This window comes from Nymphaea colorata, chromosome 3 (assembly GCF_008831285.2).
Source record: "Nymphaea colorata isolate Beijing-Zhang1983 chromosome 3, ASM883128v2, whole genome shotgun sequence".
Taxonomy (NCBI): domain Eukaryota; kingdom Viridiplantae; phylum Streptophyta; class Magnoliopsida; order Nymphaeales; family Nymphaeaceae; genus Nymphaea; species Nymphaea colorata.
The window spans coordinates 25,559,018-25,569,541 of NC_045140.1; the positions used below are offsets into that span (position 1 = coordinate 25,559,018).

At 39.5% G+C, this 10,524-nt stretch overlaps 2 protein-coding genes across 2 annotated transcripts; both read right to left on the reverse strand.

Annotated features, from left to right (window-relative positions):
• Nucleotides 1-840: 840 nt before the first annotated feature.
• Nucleotides 841-1,947, reverse strand: LOC116250417 (F-box protein At5g49610-like). Its single transcript, XM_031624042.1, has one exon. It carries the CDS (start codon nucleotides 1,945-1,947, stop codon nucleotides 841-843), a length of 1,107 nt encoding a protein of 368 aa, XP_031479902.1.
• Nucleotides 1,948-9,035: 7,088 nt separating this feature from the next.
• On the reverse strand, nucleotides 9,036-10,524 carry LOC116251006 (F-box protein At5g49610-like). Its single transcript, XM_031625056.2, has one exon. The coding sequence runs from the start codon at nucleotides 10,471-10,473 to the stop codon at nucleotides 9,259-9,261; it is 1,215 nt and encodes a 404-aa protein (XP_031480916.1). The 5' UTR covers nucleotides 10,474-10,524; the 3' UTR covers nucleotides 9,036-9,258.

Here is a 10,524-nt window from a genome sequence, read left to right on the forward strand (position 1 = left end):
GCTATGTGCTTCAGAAACACACGTATCTCATGATATTAAAAAGAAAACACGATGTTTTTCCTTTAATAGCAAACTCACAATGATCAAAATTAAGGTTGTAGACATCTCACATCATGTTTCTTATTAATCTTAACTAGAAAAGCAATATAAAAAATGTCTTCATCAGACAAGACAAGAGAGTCAGTCTTGTGTCGCAAATATTAGCTTCAAAGTACTCAAACATTTTGTGTTGTTTCTTACATTAGTGACATGGTCAATGCTCCTTTTCTTCTCCGCTCACAATAGTATATATGAATTTAGTCCTTAATTTTTTTTCTCACTTTGAAAAGCGTGGATGAGATCATGAGAGCTAGGGGGATCCCGAACATGAACAAAAGGGATTCATAAGAACAAAAAGAGTACATAAACACTTGAGAGAGCCGAGTCTTGCAAAGGTCATCATCATCACAAATGACAACTGCAACCATACTGACTCGACGAACACAGACAAACACTATTATTGGTGTGATAGAGATGCATTCTGCTGATCACATAGACTCGACGACCAAAAACAAACAATACCACTGGGCTTGCAACATAGCCAAGAGAAAAACACACTTCTGCTATGGAAATCGACCATCATCATGATCATCACCAACATTACAAATGACAACTGCAACCATACTGACTCGACGAACACAAAGAAGCACTATTACTGGAGTGATAGAGATACATTCTCCTCATCACGTAGACTGGACGACCAAAAAAACAAACAATGCCACTGGACTTGCAGCATATAGGGCCAAGAAAAAGACACTTCTGCTATTGAAATCCACCATCATCAGCTGCTACATGTGCATATTAATTTCCATAGAGACTTCCCTCATACATAAACATATGGAAAGTAGCCTCCAACGCGAAGCCTTCGCCTCTGAACTCATGAAACGTTTGAGACAAGAGATTGAAAGATGCCATGAGAGAAACACCACGATTCGCGGCCACAATCAGAACTTCTTCACCAGCTGCACCCGTCCGAACCATCTTGAATTGTCCCTTCCGCAACTTCCGGGGAATGAAACTCACGGCGACGCTGTACTCCTTGATCCACACCTGACCAGCGTAGTCCTTCAGCACCCACACGTCCAAGGAGTCACAGCAGCGACCCAAGTGCAGATAATTCAGAAACCCTCCAACCTCATCTAAGCACGCCTTGTGAAGCTTCCAGCAGGTCTTATCCTGATCAGGGCATGTCTTCGGGCTGGCCATCTCGTTGACCGTCTCGTCGACAACGTTAAAGGCTGTTATAGATTCTTCATGGTAGTCATAGCTGCAGTCATAACACTTGTTAATCCAATGAAAGACTCCGTTCACGTTCGGCTGCCGGAGATCGCCGCTGCGGACGAAGACCAATCCCTCGGCTGTATCAGGGATCTTCCTCCACGACCGATCTCTTCCAACCGTGAAAATCTCCCCTTGGTCATGGAACATGTGAAGCAACTTGAAGGCACTGAGTGAAGGATCATATAGCAAGTGGTAGACGCTGTTGCACAGGCATGCAGTGGACGAATGGGGGAGAGGAAGGAAGCGGCCAGTAGCAATGTTGATGAGTTGAATTTGGTGGGGAGGATAGGAGCCTTCAAGGCAGATTAGACCACGGCAGATGGACTGGATGCGAAAGGAACGGAGGGGGAAGAGTTGAGAGGGAATGGTTTTGAATGAAGGGTTGTGCTTGTCCAACAGGGAGTAGAGCTTGGGTGGTAGGTGGGGAGAGGCGAAGGCGTCGTAGAGAAGCAATGGCTTCTGCTTTGACATGCTGTAGTGTGCATGGACGAAAGCCTTGTCTTCGATTCGTCGAAGCCATGACTTACAGACAGACTTGAACCTCATCAGGGATTTGACAGGGAGCCTAGGGAGGATATGGGCAGAGATGATCTCATATGGAAGTTCAGGAAGGTTCCGTTGCGCCATTGGAGTCTTCTCTCTCTCTCTCTCTCTCTCTCTCTCTCTTTTGGAGGGTTTCTGCTCCTGCAGGGTTGGGGTGCGCTCATATTACCAGGAATAGATATCACGACACCCCTGGACAAACATTTAAAATTATGAAACCTTCAAGAAATTTCAGTTTTTCCCTTTACTGCCTTTAATTTTTCAGGTTCCACTTTAGGTTGTGCAGTTACACACTCTTTCACCTTTTTTTCATGAAATTGTTTGTTCAAATTAATGTGTCTTCTACGTATGAATTTATCCATATTTACATAAGTGTGTATACGTTGGTATATATATATATATATATAAAGTGTATCAGATGGTTCCAGTCTCTCACACACGCAACCCAATGATGCATCGGGTTGTGTGCAAAAGCGGACAGCAGAATGGCTGGATGATTTCAGCTCCCCATAAAAAGACAGATTGTCTGTGTGAGGAAAGAGAGACAATCAAGGGCTCACACCCAAGTTTAGAAATTTTAAATTTTACTTATTAATTTTTCCAAAAATTTTAGTTTAGCCCCTGTAAAGAAAAGAAAGGGTTGACCTATGTTAAAAATTTTCAAATTTTTTATCTAGCAGTCGCATGACTGTGTTCCGCTCCCCTAAAGATGAAATCCCGACTCCGCTCCTCCTGATGACAATTGTTTACGTGATAGTCATTTTTCAGATTGATCAATCTACAGTGATCTGTTTAACCTAATGACACTAGGCTCGAGCGTGATCGATCTATTGCGTTTTCCCCACTTCTTTCAAAAGAAAAATAAGATTTGCTGAAGAAGGCAAAAGATAGAAGACAATAGAACCATTTGGTAGGTAATAATTTCTAAGACAAACGAAAATCTTGGGTCAGAAACAATGAATCAGTTCTCATAGTGCAAAAAATATTACATGATAAAAACTACTTCGAGTTCGTGTCTACTTCTGTCCAAACTCTCTACCACCAAGACGATGCAATTCATGTTAATCATGCTTGGAGATATTCAAACAGTTCAAAGTGATATATCATAGGTAACAGAGATGTGGACTGAGTAAGCACATTGTCTTGTCCACAAGCATAAGCAAGAAGCGTTATAGTTAGTGATCAATGAACAAAAATCAACTTAAATTTTGAAAAATACAAACCAAAAATAATTTTTATCATGCTTTGAGGGCACAATGGAAAAATATGTGCATAATTATGTTGGGATGAGGTGACTTTCCATATGATAGCACCATGATAAATCCATTTTACTCATCGAAAGCCTCGATCCCATAACCGAAAACTTCGATGTAACCATTATTTTCCATAAAAATCAGAACCAATAATTGGGTTTCCATGTTTAGGATGGACTCACATCTACATAGTCGTTCAGGTTCTTTGCTTGCCTTATGTAAGATTCAATTTCCTGGTGATAAATTTTATAGTTCGTTTCCTTTTTTCTCCAAAGCTGGTTGCAATAATGTTACTTACTGATAAACAAAGTAGCTGAAGCCCTAAACAGACTTCATATTAACATCTTCTTGTATAATTGAAACACATAGTTCAGGTGATTTTGAGGAAGTTTCCCTAATCTCATTCTGCCAACAGAAAAAGATAAGACTGGAAGACGTTTTAAGTAGTTTGAGTAAGCATAAGTTTCTAACGATCATCGACATATTTATGCATAAGTTTCGAACGATCATCAACATATTTGTTAAAACTTTATCCTAATGGAGATACCAATGCAGTTATTTGTCTATGAAAATTAGCTTTCCTAATTAAGCTTAATAACAGTTTTTTGTGCTTATAGAAAAATTTGATGTTTTTACTACTGAAAAGCAAATGGAATCTCGGGACTTGATTGCCATTTTTTTCCCATTTTTGACAATAATCGGTCTTTCCTTAGCGTCTTAACAAAGCAAGTCGAAATAGTAGTTTTTTGTTTGACATGTTTCAGGCTCAATTATTTCTTTTCATAATGCCTAAATAGAGCAAATTAGAGTGAGAATAATACTTCATTGCAACGACCATTTGTGATCGAGACCAGGTTGGCATATACCCTCCTTTCATACTTAGGCTTTCATTTTGTGACACATGGTAGGAGATTATTTAAGTTCCAATATATTGGCATAAGTTTCTTAAACATTTGGCTACTCTCTCTGTTACTGCACTAAGCCAACTTTTCCCAAGAGAGGTGCTCTGTTCTCTTCCAATCTGCCATCTCTTTTGTGTTCATAGTGGCATTGGCACATTTGCTTTTTCTTACATCACTGATTAAGGAGCAGTTTATTTCATATTAGATTTAGTTTGGATCCATACATTTGATATATTTGTTTGGTTCATTATTTATTTTTGTTTATCAAGTTAAATATGGACCTTTTATTTCAATAGTGGATTCAAGATCCAATGTTGTCATAGAAGACCTATTTAACGGAACCTGTGTGTGATTCATTTGTGATTGGTGAGGTTAACTAGTTGAAACCCTAATTTCTATTCTGTTGTTTCCTTGGTTCCTGTTTGCTTTCCATGATTCCATCGATTTATTCTTACCCACATATGTGTAACCTTTATGGTAAGTTATATTGTGCTTAGAGGCTAGAAGATGCAGGACTTTTCAATGCATCATGTTTTTATGTACGTTTCAATGTATCAGGGATAATTATAACAAATATAAAATTGTATATTTTAAAAAATGATAATAACATCTGTAACGCACTACCAACATTATTGAATCTACATATCCTTTTGCAACATCCATCTATAACACACTTTCTCGTTACTAAAGCATACGTAACATGCTTTTAATGTCGATTAAAGGTTTGTGGTAATTTGTCTTTCGTAATGCAGTTGGAACTGTCGGTAAAAGTCATATGTAGCATCATATGCATGTTACAAAGAATTCGATCAGCAAGCGTTATGGAAGCATCCAACACACAACTTTTGGTGTCTCAGTTGCTAACGTAGGAACTTCGTTACTAAAGATTTTTCATCACATGTTTTAATGTCACTGAATGTTAGAATTCTTGTAGTGTGTTGACATCTCCTAATCAAAATCCCAACGCCATACCAGTGGCAGAGCTAGACATTGTTTACTAAAAGCATTGACGTAGATCCAAACTAGTTTGGGCCTGCACCACACATGACGTTTTCAAGAACTCATCATTTCAATGAAGAGCAATATCTTTTGCCTAAGGGGCATAGCATGACTGGTGCCTTGACAACGCATCCTCAGTTCAATTTGGATGAGTGCTTTTCCTTTAGATTGCAACGTGGATGAGCTTTACGAGTTTATCAGTATATCTGTTGTCATTCGCATCCGAACCATCAAATCTTTGGATCTCCCACTTGGATGCTTTGTAGGATATACGATTGTCATCCAGAAAAGGAATTCCCAACTTTCCAAATTGTTGGTTTCCATCTTTGGGTAGTAGTTCAGGTATACCCTCCAAAGAATTACACGATGGCCTGAAACGTTTTGTTTCATTCCCAGGTCTTGGACGAATATCACCGTTCCACTTTTGATGTACAGTAAAAGTTCAGATCTTTTATGTGAATCTTCAATTGGATCAGATCATGATGGATGAGAAGCTACCACTACAAAAAAGAAAAAAAAAAAAAAAAGACGGATTCAACGACGCTTAGGAAACTAGACGTTGATGAAAGGATACCTCTACTGACATCTGGCTTTAAATGTCGATGAAGATTAATTGTTATCAACGTCAGAACAAGATATCGGTGAAAGTAGCCTTCACCGATGCTTACTACTAGAATGGCTTTGAAGTTGAGCTAAAGACATCTAGTTCGAAAACGTCGATAAGCACGTCACTTTTACCTATGTCTGGAAAAAAACATGTCGGTGAATAGTAACCTTCCCCGACGTGTGCTGCTATAATATCATTTCAAGTTGATCTTTTACAGACTTCCAACTCAGAAACGTTGCTAAACATATTATGTTTATTGATCTTTTACAGACTTCCAACTCAGAAACGTTGCTAAACATATTATGTTTCTTCATCTTTTACAGATGTCATTTCTCGTTCCAAGGAGCAAGGATGGTTAACATAGTTGGTTGGGCAGATGGTTTGCATAGAAAGTGCATTGGTGGTTAGGAGCTACTTTTTTAGACTGCAAAGGATAGTATCATAACACTCTAGTTGACAATTATACTGTACCCCACCCACGTCTTGACGACCCACGTCTTGATGCAACCCAACCCAGAGACCTTAAGGTCAGGAAGAATTAGGGGACCATTTTTATCCATTAGGGGACCTCAAGCCCTTTCTATCTATAACATCTGCCTTTGGGTTCCTTATGGGGGGGATTTGACTAAACATAGTGTTCTATAAATTTGAGGTAAATATTGGGTCAGATTTATGAAAGCTCATGAATTTACTTTAATATTTAAGAAATATTTACTATGTTAATGTTCTTGATGCCAAACGATTAATGAAACACCAAGGGAGACATGCAGATGTGATGTATCATATCCCTAAGTCTTTTCAGTTCCCTACTTCATCAATCAGGTGGAAAAATGGCACTATATGGCCCATTAACTTGTTGACGGGACTTGCAAAGATCGTGCTTCATGTGATTGGTGTAGCGGATAAGAAATTTTAAGTATATTTGGAAATGCTCTTAAAAAATTTAGTTCCCGTAGCTCATTTCTCATGGGACAATCTCCATCCAAAAAAAAAAAGAAAGAAAAGAAGGGATGAGCTCTTGAGGCAGGATCGTTTTGTCTTAAAATGGAAATAAATTTTCCAAATAAATTTTTTTCGGGCAAGGTGGGACGTTGCAAGACTCACCCAAGTTTCAAGGGACAGGCAAATCCTTTAATTGTAATGTCTGTCTTCAATATGCACCCAAAAAGGACCACAACACTTACTTTCTAGTATAAATCATGGGTAGCCAAGGAGTTTAGGTTGGGCCAATGGCTGCTGTAAGGTCAGTTGTCACTTTAATTCTTGTGGACGACAGCTCTCTATATAAGCCCATCTCTATTGTTAATCATGCTTGCTGCACCAACATCTCTCTAAGTTTCTTTTTTTTGGTCATGTGACTATTACTATATACATTCAATTGTTTATGAATTTTTGTACCTAAACACTTTCAGGTGGTTTGTATTTGACAAATTTAAGTTATATTTCAGTTAAGTTATTGTGTTTTTATGATAAAATGATGTTTTTCTATAATATGGGGATTTTAGGTTAACTATATTCGTAGAAAGAGAAATAACAAGAGAGGGAAAAGATAGAGAGAGTATTTTTTTATCATATGTTTTTATCTTGTTATCATGTATTTTTTAATCTTACATGTATTTTAGGTTGTTTCTATTTGGGGCGGGGAGAGAGAGAGAGAGTATTTTTATTGTCTTACATACTTTTACATATTTTATCATATACTTTCTTTCATTTTATGTGAATTTTATGTCATTAATATGTGTAAAGAGAGAGAAAAAGAGAGGGAGTGAACAACTGGGAGAGAATATTTTTTTTTTAACTTTTCTCATAGTATCCAGATTTTTATGTTGTTCATATGGCTATACAGAAAGAGAGTGAGAGAGAGAATATTTTATTTGCCTGAATGTTTTTTGCATGTTTTATTAGGTATTTGTTTCGATTTTATGTTGATTTTAGGTTTCTCGTATGTGTAGAGAGAGAAAATCTTTTTATTGACATATTTTCAGTTTGTTTTATAGAATATTTTCTTTCATCATTTTAAAATTTAGGTCGTTCGTATGTTTAGAGAGATAAAAAAGAAAGTATTTTTATTAGTTCGTATTTTTTGTTTTATCATATGTTCGGTTGGATGTGGGGAGAGAGAGAGAGAGAGAGAGATGCAAACCCAAGATTAAGGCAGGTTTATGGAACATTGCCCCAACCTCTGGGGCAAATCCATTGGACAGTAACGAACTGTTTACTGCTGCTGCCAACATCCTCTTAGCTCTTGATTTCATCATTAAAAAGTTCCAACTCTTTTCTATCTTGCTTATTTTCTGATCATTCCTTTTTTGTGTCATAGATAAGTTTGTGCAGAATGTAAATTTGTTTCACAGCCATTAAATAATGTTTATGGGAACACTCAATCTGCCATGAATCTGCACCATTTTCATAACCAAAGCTTCTCTACCGTGCAAAATCACTCGGGGTACGTCCTTTATACTTCGGATTAAACTGGACTCTGACAATGTAATCACACACACTATTAACCATGACGAAAGCTTTTCCGCTCTTTTTCTTGCTAAGTGTTGGTGGTTGGCACACCTGCTTTGAATTCAAGAACTGGCTGAAGACATTGAACTCTTTTAAAGGTTAAATTTTAATGGGAAGTACAACGGACTATTAAGTCCGTCACCTAATGTACAATCATGATGTGTTGTACAATGATCTGCATTGCACATGATAGGTTGAGACAGATAACAAATCATCCAGTGATTCAGAAAAGAGAGTTTGTTACAGATATTAGTATCTGGTATCATGTTCTACGGATCCACCGCAGGGGAATATGAGAAATTCTTCGACACAAATTTCCCAAGAAATATACCAGATAAGCACATTTTCCCATGCCAACTGACGCATTTTGAAGAACTAGATAGAAAATAATAATTCAGAAAGAAATCCTGATGTGGATATCAAATGACAGCCGCATCACGAATTGTAAGTAAACTAAGTTCAAGGCAGAAGCCAGACAGAAGTACAAACGTGCAGATAGAATTCTGCTACTACGATGAAGCTTCGCCGATAAGTGACAAACTCCAGCTACTTAACGAGTGGAAGAAGCCATTTGCGAGAGGAATTTTTCTAATGCATCATGGGGAACAGTTGCAGCGGAAAAGCGCTTAAATGTTAAGCAAGATGTACCAAACCTAATTATTCAAGAGAAACACACTGCAAAAGAACTCCGTTCCCCGCAGAAGAACCACCAATCACAGAGTATTTCTCGAGAGAAGGTTGATTTCATAACTATGCCAATCTACTAAACATGACAAAAATCGCTGCACCACCCAATATGAACCACAAACTGCTGGCGTAAATGGCATTCGTGCGTCTATATCATCTTATAAGCAGTTGGAATTTCAGAAAGTATCAGTTTCTGCTATCGACATTTCTGGAAACAAACAAGGAACTAGTAGACCTTTCTTTTCGACACGAAACTGAAAATACAGATTATACAAAGAGTAGTTTCAGGCATATACATTATAAAGTCCACTTGACTGGCAAATAAACACAAGAGAACACGTTAACACTTAACAGAATTCCCCACATCATGTCTGGCTTACCATGCCTCCTGACCGGTTTCAATTCTAAAGTACAAGGTGTGAATGGTCGCACGAATTTAGCATTTACAGTGAGAAGCAGCAAGATGGGGACCGAAGTTTGCAACTCTAGGCAAAGCAAGCTGCTTCAAGCAGACAAGGCTATCGACATAAGGAGAGACACCATTAACTCCATTCTCCAATTGTAGCTCCTCTTGTTTGAAAGGATGAAAATTTCTCTGTTCAGGATGGTACAACACCAAATACTGCCGCTGCGTGTAGGCGGAAGAAACCCACAACAGAATCTCACCGCCGATGACGGATACAGGATCTATGCGAATAAGTCCCGTCTGCAACTCCCCAGGAATGAATCCTACTCTGAGCTCATATTCCCTGGACCAAATCCCATTACTGTAATCCTTCATCACCCACATTTCCATGGTGGTACAGAGGGAATCAAAGTGAAGCACATGCAGGAAGCCATCCAGCTCAACAAGACACACCAAATGCCGGCACATCGGTAGCCCATTGCAGGAACTCTCGCGGCAGCGACATTCAGGATACACCATCGTCCGGAATTTCTCGTCACTGATATCAAATGCGAGTATGCAGCCAGTCGAAGAGAACCCGTTAGTCCAATGAGCGGCCCCACTGACGCGAGGATGAGAAACGCCGAAAGCCCAAGCTCCTGAAACTTGGATGGCAATATCCAGCTTTCGCCAAGATGAATCTTTACAGAGAGTCATAATCTCCGAGTAAGAGGCGCTTCCGTTCCACTGTACTATGAGCAGTTTGTAAAGTCCGGACAGAGGGTCGCGGATGAGCTCGCATATCCGAGCCTTCAAATCCGGCCGGCTATGAACCGGCAGAGTCACGCACTGCCGCATCGCGAGATTCGCAACGTGCAGGTGCTCTCGGCCGTCAACGGCCTCCAAGCAGAGCAACCCGTCGCAAGAGGACCGAATGCTGAAGTTGTGCATCGGGAAAAACTGGTTATCCCCTTTCTCCAATGGCGGACGTCCTTCATTATCCAACAAATGGACCTTGCGACGAGTCTCTTTGAGGATTTTGGTGGCGTTCCTGGAGCGAGCGAGATGGATGGCGATGAAATGCTCGTCATGGTCGACCAGGGAACGCCATGAGCGGCAAACGAGCCGCAGTCTAAGGAGAGTCTTCACAGGGAGACGAGACAGTATCTCGTCGACGAGGATTTGTGAGGGAAGGGTCGCTCCATCTTCTCTTTCTTCTGCCTCTTCATCGGATGGCGATGCCATCTCTGCTGCTTCATTCGCCATCGCCGTCCGGCTTTTCTTTATCTTCTTTACCACCCAATGGCTATTGGCTGC